Source organism: Chlamydotis macqueenii, chromosome 3 (genome assembly GCF_036417535.1).
Source record: "Chlamydotis macqueenii isolate bChlMac1 chromosome 3, bChlMac1.mat, whole genome shotgun sequence".
In the NCBI taxonomy this organism is placed as follows: domain Eukaryota; kingdom Metazoa; phylum Chordata; class Aves; order Otidiformes; family Otididae; genus Chlamydotis; species Chlamydotis macqueenii.
In genome coordinates this window covers 39,229,931-39,242,005 of record NC_141558.1, presented here as the reverse complement: position 1 = coordinate 39,242,005, position 12,075 = coordinate 39,229,931, and the positions used below count along the sequence as shown (strand labels likewise).

At 41.3% G+C, this 12,075-nt stretch overlaps 1 protein-coding gene across 4 annotated transcripts in view; it reads left to right on the top strand.

Annotated features, from left to right (window-relative positions):
* RARS2 (arginyl-tRNA synthetase 2, mitochondrial) overlaps positions 1 to 12,075 on the top strand; it is a 36,657-nt gene that overhangs the window by 22,711 nt on the left and 1,871 nt on the right. For all 4 annotated transcript variants that reach the window (XM_086744214.1, XM_086744213.1, XM_086744216.1 and 1 more), the window contains 7 exons: positions 34 to 94; positions 2,107 to 2,183; positions 3,500 to 3,624; positions 7,229 to 7,296; positions 7,385 to 7,494; positions 8,517 to 8,612; positions 11,346 to 11,420. In XM_086744214.1, the coding sequence (XP_086600340.1) occupies positions 34 to 94; positions 2,107 to 2,183; positions 3,500 to 3,624; positions 7,229 to 7,296; positions 7,385 to 7,494; positions 8,517 to 8,612; positions 11,346 to 11,420 (612 nt within the window). The remainder of the gene's footprint in view (positions 1 to 33; positions 95 to 2,106; positions 2,184 to 3,499; positions 3,625 to 7,228; positions 7,297 to 7,384; positions 7,495 to 8,516; positions 8,613 to 11,345; positions 11,421 to 12,075) is intronic.

Genomic DNA, 12,075 nt, shown 5'->3' with positions numbered 1-12,075 from the left:
AAAGTCCAAATAGCTTCTCATTATCTTTTCCAGAGATCTTGCTGCTGCTATAGACCGAATGAATAAGTACAGCTGGGATACTATGATTTATGTGGTAAGTAATTCTAGATTCACCAAACACTTCTGAGCCTGACTCTCACCAATAATCCAGGGGGCTTCTTGCTCTCAGTATGATTTTGGCAGGTGGTATTTTGGCAGTAAAATAGATGCCCTTAGTGCCTAGCAACTGTACCTCAATATGGCAGTGTTTCTTGGTTTTGTTTCAGTTCCTGACCCACAAAAAAGGTAAAAATCAGCTCTGAAATTGTTCTCTGTTTTAAAAAATCATTGCAATTAATTTTAAATGAACTTTTACTCAACTGATGTTATATTTTTCTATATAAATGTTGTAATTAATATTTAAACGACTCAGAAAAACCTGTTGGAGTTATAAGGGGCTGTAAAATTTTAATTCAGAAATTTAGAAATTAATGTTCTAAAATGAATCTACGTCTACTCTAAAGTCTTGCTATCTTATCTGAAATGTAAATTTTTATGGCTTTGAACAGTGCCTTGGTTTCATTGTGTAGGAATTGCAGATAAAGTACTGCTTAACCAGTCTGGAGCAACTGTAGACAGGGAATCTTTTTACGTTTCTTGGTTTGATTGTTTTGCTCTTTAACAATTCCAGCAGTATCAGTAATGATTAGCAGGCTTATCGCCTCACTTGCATGAAACTTTTTTTGCTTTAGTATCAAGGGCGTGTCACATGATGCTTTTAAATTTTTTTCCTCAGATTTAGAAAAAAAAAAAACATTTTGAAAACCATGTTCTATTATGTGAAGTCGATTAATGCCCCGTGGAAAAAATCTGCAGGTTTCTGGCACGTTCTTTGTGATGTGTTTGGTAATGCCCATAAATCTTCTCTGGTGTAGCTCTTTCAAAAGCCAATATAATGTTACAAATACCGTCATTCAGGGGACGGGGGGAGATTTTTTTGTTTTGTTTTGTTTTTTTTTGGGGGGAAGGTTATCTCTACTGACTGGAACATAGTAGGTTAATTGGCACTGAAGAGCAATATGGCTGTGAAAGTGCAATGCATTAGGGGTTAGGGAAGCTTCCTGCCTAGTTCATATGGGTGGGTAATTATTTGTGGGTTTTATACCATGAGGTAGTAGGGACCAACGCAGAAGGAACAATAAGAAAGAAAGAAAATAGTTGGGTGAATATTTTGCACAAATTGGGATGGGGGCTGAATGTTAGGCTAATGGAATGAGCAAGTACAGAAGCAATAGTCCTCAGCTGAGTGGCTGTTCACAGCTGAAATCCAGTAACTGTTCACTTCTTGGCCTGGGCCTCTTTGATCTACTCCTAGTCCAAACAGATATGCAGCAAAACCAGGCTGTGGTGTGATCGATGTGACTGTTATAATTAATGTCTCATTCAAGTTCAAAATGACAGATTAGCCTGTGTAGTCCTGTTCTCTCAATCTTGCTAAGGTTGCATAGTTTTCGGATAACGTGGTTAGTATTTCTGTCATTTCTGTTTTTCTGAGGGCTGAGAAAGCAGATAATAAAATGAGAAGAGACATTAAGAGAAGACAACGATGACTTCTTTTAATGAGAAGAGACTGTTAAGAGAGTTTGTGGGACAGATAGCCTGATGAAGAGACTGCTAGCCTTGCTGAGTTTTGCTGCTGTTTTGTGGCAGTCATCTGTAGTGGGCTTTAAGCCAAAGGAACCTTAAAAGTTTGATGTAAGATATGGGAATATAACAAGAGCAGCAAAGTTCTGAAGGGAAAATGGACGCATTTTGTTTGATGGGCAGCTCACAGATTATGTGAAACTAAAGGATATCAAGGTTTCATTTCAGTTTATGGCTTTCTCTTCATGACCTAGGAATAATAATTTTTAGAAGGATAGATTGCTTTTTCTGACAAGAAGCAAAATCCCATTGCCATAGATGCCAGCTGTTATATTTCTCAAGTCTTGCTTGTTTTCATAGGTCTTAATTCTGCTTACAGTGACTTACTGGCACAGTGTCTGTGATGTTGTGTGTTCGTGTGTTGAAAGCTAATCCTTACCAAACTTGAAGTGTTTTCTAATACACACCAATTCTTTTCATTAGACAGATAAAAGTCAAAGTAATCACTTTCAACATTTGTTCCAAATACTGAAGCTCATGGGCTATGACTGGGCCGAAAGGTATGTATTTATGAATCTTAATGATATACCTCTTTAAAAAACAAAAACAAAAACAGAATGGGTTATATGTACATATGGGTTATATGTACATTGGAATTTCAGTGTAGTCCTCTTTTGGAGAGAATCTTCTGATTACGTCTATCTGCCACCATGCTGTAGCACGTCATGTAGGCATTTTGGATGAAACTAAGCTACGAGATGTACTGCTGGTGTGCACTGCAGACATTTGGCCTGTAGGACCCAACTAATGTTAGTCCAATAAGGATGAAAAAATAAAAAAAAAACCAAACCCCTCAGAATTGTGTGCAATGTGGGCCCCAGGTCCTCGGCACCAGCCTTCTCACTCTGTACGTCTGCACCTGCTGGTCTGCTTTATTTGCGAAGGGAGACATCGCCGAGCGTTCAGGATGTGAAAAACAACCCTGTCTCTCATTTAACAGGTCTTTCATAACTGCTTGGTGTAAAAATGGGAAAAAGGGAAACTATCTATCAGAGATTTTGTGGCATAGCTTCTGGGATATTGTGTGATCGTGTATTAAACGATAACTTCTTGAAGTATGGTATTTTACCAGAGGTCTGAATCTGAGTTTGAATCATACTTCAGACTTGCAGTACCTATTGCAGGGAAATGTATCCCTACTGTTATTCAGTGTAATTACCAGTCTAGTTAGCAATCTGACCAAAGGGCAATAATGAATCTGCAGACTAAATTATATTCCTCTCTGACAGACTGCATGTCTTTTGTGGTTAAATACAGGATTTTAGCCTTCAGGAATACTACTCTGCCTCCTTTCACATTGCTTAAAGTTGCAGAAAAATTACTTTGGATTATGGATCTGTAATAATGTTGGGATTATTGTAAGCAGAAGCAATGACTATTTTGTTATTAGCACTGATTAATTACACTTTTAGTTTAATGTGGCCACAATAGAATTATTATGACTCCCTTTCTAATGTTATTAACAAATCTGTGTAGCCACAGTAATTTGATCTGTCTACATCCTGCCTCTCCTCAATTTATGGCAATTTATTGCATTGAGTCCTCTGTACTAAGGCTAGTAGCAAGAGAGGCTCCCAAGAGCACGCAAGTGACCAGGTTATCATAATTCTGATCATAATTCTCCCGTTATATAATAAGTATGGAGCTTTAGTGCTGACATGAGAGTTGCTGATTATATCACCAAGCTTCCCACGTTGGAGCGCTATTTATTCAGCTGTTATTGTTGTTTTCTGGTAAGAATCCAGCTCTGAACAAACACTGTAAACATTTCTCTTGGTTAAAATGTAATTTTAGGTCCTGCTGCTTTTCAACACAGGTGCCAGCATGTGTCTTTTGGTCTAGTTCAAGGGATGAAGACTCGGAGAGGAGAAGTAATTTTCCTGGAAGATGTTTTAAATGAAGTTCGCTCAAGGATGTTACAAAACATGGCTTCCACAAAAAGTTAGCTATTTCAGGTCTTATTAATTTCTTTTGATGTTCTGTGTTGATCAAAAATGTGTTATCTTTTCTGCCCTTTGCTTTTCCCTGCATCAGACTAATTGCAGTGATATGCCCTTGATCTGTGTGCACTTTTTGTATCTCCTGTAATATAAACAATGTTAAAATAATCCTTTGCAGCTCTGTGAACTTCTCTAAATTACAAATTTGCAAATTTTAAAATTCAGTTAAATTATTTCATCATGCTTTTGTACTAGGAAGGACGTACCTGCCTTTGGGGGTTTTTTTGGTTTGGTTTTTTTTTTTTTTTTTTTCTGGAGGGACAAGCTAGTCAATAATGGGGTTGGGGCTGGAGTTCAGGGAACAGTCAGATTTCATCCAAAGGATCTGTAGCTCTGACAGTTTTCTCTGGCAAGATTGACTGTAACTTATTTGCAACTACTGCCTTGTCATCGTCCCAGCCTCATGACGAAGTCCCAGGAGGTCGCTGCTCTGCAGCAGAGTCTGCAGAAGGGGATGTTTGCCTGCACCTCGGCCTGTGGCTCTAGAGCTGTTTGCTCTTGACACGTTAAAGATTCAAGCAGTTCCCAGTGAAATACTGCCCTCTCTTGTGCTTTCTGGGGTTAGGTGCTGAAGTGGATCAATGAAGTGATTGGGTTAAGTAGTGTGCATCTTCCTTGCTCTGCCTCCTCAGCTTGTTTAATCCAGATAATTTTGCTTGTAGAGCGGTCAAGAAGGGAGGGCAGGCAGAACGATAGAAGGGTGACCCTCGATTCAAACCAGTTTTACTGTGGAGAGGAATGGAGCTCAGAGCTTCAGTTTCAATGTTAGTACCATAGCTGAGTGCAAAGCACACGCATTTTTGTGCTGGGCTGAGCTGACACAGCAGAGGTACAGACCCATGCTCCATTGCAGAAGCGGTAGGCAGAACAGCTAAAAGAGGCAATGTGTTCGGATGGCACTGCAACATTCCCCAGAGGTTATCCATGAGATCCTAAATCCTACCTGTTCTTGTAGAAATTTTCCCCCTTGTGTTTGAATTCCTGACTTACTTGCTCTTTCCTAAATTAGATATCATAAATCCCTGACTCATAGCGAAGTCTTCAATGTTTGAAAAGTGTTGGATACACTGTGAAAGGTATTACAGACCTGTGTGTGGCATCCAAATGCCTCGCTGTCATCAAAAAGATTTTAGGAGCTGGGTTTCTAACAGACAAGCTAGCTTGAAAAATCATGCCTGTGTGGAGCTGGAGCTGGTTAGCTAAATATCTTTGTATAAACTCTCTCTCTGCTATTAGGTGTAGGCAGTTCTTGTGGTATTTAAGTTTACATTATTGGCATCTTTTTCCTTTCAACTCATCTCAATGAATCCTGCTGTCCACATAAATCCTCTGTATAATGCCTATTGCCTTTGCCACTTTACTTTCTCTTAGATAGCTTTGTCTGTCTCATCAAGCACCTAAACAAAAGCTGGAATTCTGAGACAGTTTTTCTGTTTTGAAACAAATCTCAGTTATGAAATGTAATAATGTAATCTAAACATACTTGTCTTTGTGAATGAACAGCCAGTTTGAGACTTCTCAGGGCTATGAACTGTCCCCACACTTTTCAAGCTTAGTTTTTTCTGAATTTTGTAAATAGCAAAGGTATGAGTGGTGTGAACTTCTGTCAGCTCAGTTGGCTTTGCTGTCCTGGCACAAAAAAATAGCAAAGCAAAAGACAGAAATCTAGGTGTACTAAAACTACTGCAAAACTGTTTCAGCTTAAGTGGTGCCTTGAGAGAACAGCTGAATTCTCCATATTCTGCTGTTAGTGGGGAATTTTAGGCTGAACTCTGCACACTTAACTCTACCTTGTAAAAGACTATGATAAGAATCCTCCTTTCCCTCCAGTAGAGACAGACAGGAAGAGAAGACCCTGGTAGGGTGCATTGTGATCTGAGTTTAAAAATAGAAAGCATTATGAGTTTCAAAAGCATCGCCTTTTCGCTAGGCAAGGTTGTGGGTTCAAACACAAGTAATTGATTACCTAGAAGATCCAGCTTCTAAAGTGCTGTTTTGTAGGCAAGTTTACTGTACTTCTGATGAACTGGAGCACCAGCTTGGCCCCTGTGAACCTCCTTGTGAGACAGGGAGTGAAACAGGCCCTTGGGTGAATTTCTGTACAAAACAGGATGCTGCTTATCTGCTGAAGGATACCACCACAGTTGTGAAAAAGCTGCAAATAGCTTTGCAGACATAGCTCTGCAGCTGTTGTGAGGGCATTCTCTCTTAGACTCTTCCAGATTAATTATGTTTTGTAATGATAGACTTAAGTTCAGTTTGTTTAGTTAGAGAAGCTTTGGAGCAGTTCTTGTCAGGTCTACCCAGGGAGAAGGGCAAGTTGTACCTGACCAGCCTGGTGGCCTTCTGTGATGGAGTGGATTAGTGGACAAGGGAGGAGCTACGGATGCCATCTACCTGGACTTCTACTGGCCATGTGTGCCTGCAGCCCAGAAAGCCAACCGTATCCTGGGCTACATCAAAAGGAGCGTGGCCAGCAGGTCGAGGGAGGTGATTCTGCCCCTCTACTCTGCTCTGGTGAGACCCCACCTGGAGTACTGTGTCCAGTTCTGGAGCCCCCAACATAAGAAGGATGTGGATCTGTTGGAAGAACCCAGAGGAGGGCCACAAAGATGATCAGAGGGCTGGAGTGCCTCTTCTATGAAGATAGGCTGAGAGAGTTGGGGCTGTTCAGTCTAGAGAAGAGAAGGCTCCGGGGAGATGTTATTATGGCCTTTCATTATGTAAAGAGAGCTTATAAGAAAGAGAGAGAGGGACTTTTTTTGTAAGGGCTTGTAGCGAGAGGACAAGGGACAATGGTTTTAAACTGAAAGAGAGTAGGTTTAGATTGGAAGGAAGAAATTTTTTACAATAACGGTGGTGAGACACTTAGGTTGCCCAGAGAAGCTGTGGATGCCCTATCTCTGGAAGTCCTCAAGGCCAGGCTGGATGGGGCTTTGAGTGACTTGATCTACTGGAAGGTGTCCCTGCCCAGGGCAGGGGAGTTGGAACCAGATGATCTTTAAGGCCCTTCCAACCCACACCATTCTGTGATTCTCTCAGTTCAGATTTTCTGAGTATAGTCAGTTTAGATATCTGTAGTGGATGGTGTGAATACTCCCTGAATGTACATCTGAGTTCTCCGATAGCCATTGGAACAATTTTTCTTTGACTATTTGTGCCTTTCTATCACTTGGAGTTTTTAAACAAAATCTGGATTTCCCTGTCATTCTTTACCTGATCTTAGAGATTAACTGTCTGAACTGTGAAGAGGTTTTTGGTGTAGTCTATCTAGGCTATTGTAATGAACCCTTCTGACCTTAAAATCTGCATTATATGTACTAGGGGAAGTGGGGAAAAAGCACATCTGAAACAGCTGTGTCTCATCTTTTAAGAAAGATTTATATCCTGGACTTCTTGCTATATGCATCCTGAGAATTTCCATATTGCTAGTTCACAGGTTTATTGGTAGTTCATTCACTGTTCTGTTGGCATCTCCAAGTCTGAACAAGGGAGTCATTATGCTACTATGGACTTACGATTTGTTTTTCCCTGTTTCTCTTCAGCAACCAAAGAGATAGAAGACCCTATGGAGACAGCAGAGAAAGTTGGTCTTGCAGCACTGATAATTCAGGTGAGTCTGAGGTGTTTGCATCTTCTCTAACAAGTCAAAAATTGAGATGGAGAGCCATATCTAGCTGACATTGGATTTATTGTTTCAGGACTTCCGGGGCCTTCTGTCGTCTGATTATCAGTTTAGCTGGGATCGAGCTCTTCAAAGTCGTGGAGATACAGGCGTATTCTTGCAGTACACCCATGCCAGACTCCATAGGTCAGAGGAGTGTTTGTATGCTGAAGTACATTTTGACGTGTATTTTAACCTTATTAACTTACTGGTTGTTAAGTAGTAGTATTAACTCCTTCCCTAAATAGGACATGTTCACTTTTTCAACAAAGGTGTGAGTTTACGATAGGAATCACTGAGACTTCCCAGAAGAGCAAGCCAATTAAAATGAAATTTCCACCTCATTTCTGCAGGGCTGAGCTCACTGTCCATGTACTTTCTAGTTCTAGGAACAGCTTCTCTGTGTGACTGGTGTCAGTGATGAAGAACGGTGGCCCTAGGATTAAGGAAACTGATGTAAAAACCAAAACGCCTGTACTTGTAAAATATACCAAGTCACAGAACTTAGGTGTTTTTGGCTGCACCTGTAGCTAGTGGGTTTTTTAAGATTCTGTTCTTTCTCACTGTTGGTAACCAAGGTTAAAAGCAGACCCCTTCCTGTTGACTCAGGTCAAACACCTGAGGTATTTAATTATTTTTTGAAAGAGTTTCAAAAGAATCCAGTTTGAGCAGTTTTATCAATTACAGTGATCTTTCAGAGCATTTTTAATGCAGACATGGATACGTATTTTCATGTGAGCACATAAGATACCTTCCTGGATCAAGCCAAAGGTCCATACCAACCTGGCATTCTGTCTGAGGCAACGATATTAGGAGATGGTATTCAGGGAGAGCATGCAAGCCTCATCCCTTTCTGTAGTCCGTTTCTCTTGTACTCCCTTATCATCTAGGTATTGATGGTACTAGGGTACCATTACTAGGGTATCGACTACCTTTTAGCATCCACTTCTGGACCTGTTGTCCATGTGTATCTCTGATCCTGTTGATGCTGAATAGCTAGCACAAATTTTTATTTTTTTAATCTTGAGTTGAAGTTAGCTAGTCTGTCTGTGTTCCGTTCAGCCTGAGCTTGTTTTTTTTTCTTAAAAACACGAATTACTGTTTTTCTTGTTCAGCTTTGCTAACAAGAGTTTTTTGTCCAACGTTTGTTTTTCATTTTTACATTTTAGTTTAGAACAGATGCATGGGAATGAGCACCAAACTGACATTAATGTGGCATGCTTGCAAGAGCCAGATGCCATCTCTGTTCTTCAGCATCTTCTCAGGTTTGTCTGGTTTTCTTTCCAAATACCAGTTCCCTTAAAATAAACTGGATTTGCTGCCAGCTTGTGGAGCAGATACAGACTGCACGATCATAAGAGAAAAATGGGTATTTCAGGCAATGGCTTGTCTGTTGGGTCATCCTGATTGCAACAGTAGCCCTCACTTGAAATCTTTGTGGACTTTAGAAGCCATATATGAGGAGGAAAAAGCAATATTTGGAACATACTCTGTGTACATGAGCCTTTTAATTATTTCTTGTCTTCACAAAAAATATGCTAAGCTCTATGTAAATCTTAGCCGCAAATTTGCTTGGTCCCTCTTGTTCTGTATTTGTCATGTGGAAAAGGGGAGAGGAAGCGCTCCTGGGTGAGGTGAAATGGAGTATATGAGTATGTGCATGCAGATTCAGTAGCTCAGCATCCTTCAGAGCTTCTGAACATGCATAACTAGTACCTGTTAATAGCAGTTATGTTTGTCATTAATTCATTCTTAAAGTTGAGCAGTTTCTGTTCTCATTATCTCGTAGGTGTGTAATTAATATCACAGCAGGGGAGTTGTCCATGTTGCGCAGCCAGTGATGGAGTTGGAAGTAATTGAGGCTTTCAAAATTCCTAGTGAGAGGTCCTGTATACGGCATTGCGCACTGCATAGTGCCAGAGAGTTGACGCCTTTGGCCACACTAAGGCCTTCTTGAGGGCATCTGTTTAAAATTTGGACTTCCAAAAGTCCTGTCAGAGTCCCAGGTGGCTCTTTTCAGCCTGCAACTGTAGGTTGCAGAGTCCTACCGTTAATTGTAATTGCCTCAGGAGGCCTGTCTGCAATTTATCATGTGCTGCATGTTCTCCTGAGGAACAGCAAGACCAGCCAGCACTCTAAATAAGACCAGTATTGTCTTACTTATCCAGTGCAATTGTAGTTCACAAAAATCTCATGGGTTGTTTCTTGTTTTTTATCAGATCAGTGTATAGCTGTCTATCTTACGTGTAAAAACTGATACAGGGTTAATGTATTTCAGGTTGATTTGCAAGAATCGCTGCATCTCAGATGTGTCCATTTTCAAACAGGTTGTTGCTTCACTGCAGGTCTCTTATCTTTATACAGCTTCCGATCTGCTTATTGCAAAGGCCTTTGAGTCTGGCCAAGCACCATCTGGAGTTTGTGTGAAAGATATCCTGGGGCCTTTACTTCCAGCAAAAAGCAGTATTTAGGTTATCCAGTTAGACTCAGTGGCTAACAAACTCACGTTTAAATATCCCATGCTTTCAGGAGTAACAATTACTGTTCAGTCCTCCTTGTGAGTTGCCATGAGTAGATTCTTTTTGAAAAGTTTCCATAATAAATGCTCCTGGGCTGTCAGAAGGCCGCTTCCCATGGCTCTGCTTCTGCTGTCTGAAAAGCTACCAAACATTTGCCCTTAAAACTGGCTGACCAGTTCTGAATACCACTCACTTTGCAGACTAATGAATAGTAGATGGGAGGTAGCATGTACATCCCCGCAGAAGTGGACTTGTTTAACTGATAAAATAATCTAACAAGTTGTCGTAGGCCAACACTGAAATGGCAGCTTCATGAAGCAACAAAGTTGTTAGCAAAAGAGGGCCTCTTCCTTTGATGCCAATTTTGTTGCTTTATTAAGGGCTATTGGGCGGTGCTTGTTAAGTTAATTGTAATTTTTCTATACCTGTGTCGCTGTCTCTGAGGGACTGGCAGCTGCTGGTATCTCAGCTGTCCCTGAGACAATGCAGAGGTTCTGCTGATTGTCTCTCTCTCACGTCTGTTGCACAGTGGTATAAAGGCAGTGACCTTCCCTATTCAAACAGTGGCCACCTGTGGCACACGGGCTGAGATGAGCTGCTGAATGCACGCGTCAGAGGTGTTTGGTGCCTTACCCACCAAGCGAATGGGGAGCACTCCCTCCCTGGTGCTATAGCTCCTGGGTGACCACAGAGCCCTCATGATCAGAGCTCGCTCCCCAGTTCTCTTCCAGCTTGTCTTTAAAGGAGGAAGATCACAGCTTGGGCATGCTGGTGGGGAATGGCCTGGGAGCTGAGCAAAGACCAGCAAGTCCACTCCTCACTTTGAATTTGAACTCTGTTCAGATCTGGAGGTGTTGGTAACTTCTTGCAGGCTCTGAAAAGGATGATGTGCACAAGTGTTCAGCAGAACACATGAAGAAAAAAATGGATCTCCACGAATCTGCCTGTATTGTCCAGTTTAATACTGTCTTACATAAGTAAACTTTATTCCAGGATTATGTAAACCCACTTTGGTTTTGTCTTTTCTAATGTTACGAGATTCCTTTTAGCTACTTAAAATTCTAAGCTGCGTTTACTAAAGGCAACATCCTCTAAGGGACTGTTTTGGCTGCTTTGGTTATTTAGTACATATTTTTTGCTCCTAGGAACTTAGAATTAGTGTTGAAATGTAAAACCAGACATAATGTTCCAGGAGCAAATATAGCTCCTGTGTTCTCTTTGCCTGCCTCTCAGCTCTGCCATCTTCAGTGTTTGTGTGTTGAGGAGCACAAGCAATATCCCTCAAGAGTAAGTGAACAGGGAAGAACTAGTCAATTGTGTAATAATTACATGGCTTAGATCTGGTTCAGAAGGCTATTTTTATTATTTCTGTAGTTGTAGTTGTGTGTTTGTTCTGAGTTAAGCAAGTCTGATGGGCCTTATATCCGAGCACACCTTCCTACCACTTGAACACCAAACAATCCTTTTCTTCCTTCACAGGTATGATGAGGTCCTGTATAGATCTTCTCAGGATCTGCAACCCAAGCACATTGTCAGCTACCTCCTCACACTTAGGTAAGGTGATTGCTGATACTGGTGTCCGTCTCCAGTAAGGACAGGTCTTCCTGAGCTGGCTCTGCAGCCCTCGTATCTGCACTGCTTTGAAGAGTAAAAATAGTGGGAAGATGTAAATTTGTGGGACAGTCTCTCTGGAGCAGGGAAGGTATCAAGTAGGATAGCAAATAATATAATAGATAGTCAAGATCAAGGTTGGAACTAGGAACAAAGGAGCCAGGAGCCTCCTCAGAAACTAATTGCTTTCAAGAAAAAAAATAATCACTTGGCTATAACCCTGTGCCTGAATCCAAAATCCTGCTGGACTAGTCATATCTTAAAGAGCAGATTTGAGCTGATAATGTGCTCTCAAATCTCAAAATTTCACCTAGGATCTCAGCCTATGTGTTGAGATGGACAAAGCGTATTACTGCTGTAAGTCGTCCTGCGTGTGTGACTGCCATAGGGAGGGTCCCCACAGGGACCTGTCAGATGATTGAACAGGACAGCGAAACACTCGTGTAGGCTTGCTGGAGGAAGCTGCAGAGTCTGTGTGTGGGTAAGGCTTTAGCAAGTTAAGGAAGATGGTATAAGGCATCACACACCTTGGGAATGACAGGGCATGCCCTCAAGGATCTTTCCAGACCAGTTTGGGGGTTTGAGGGGGTGGTGGTGT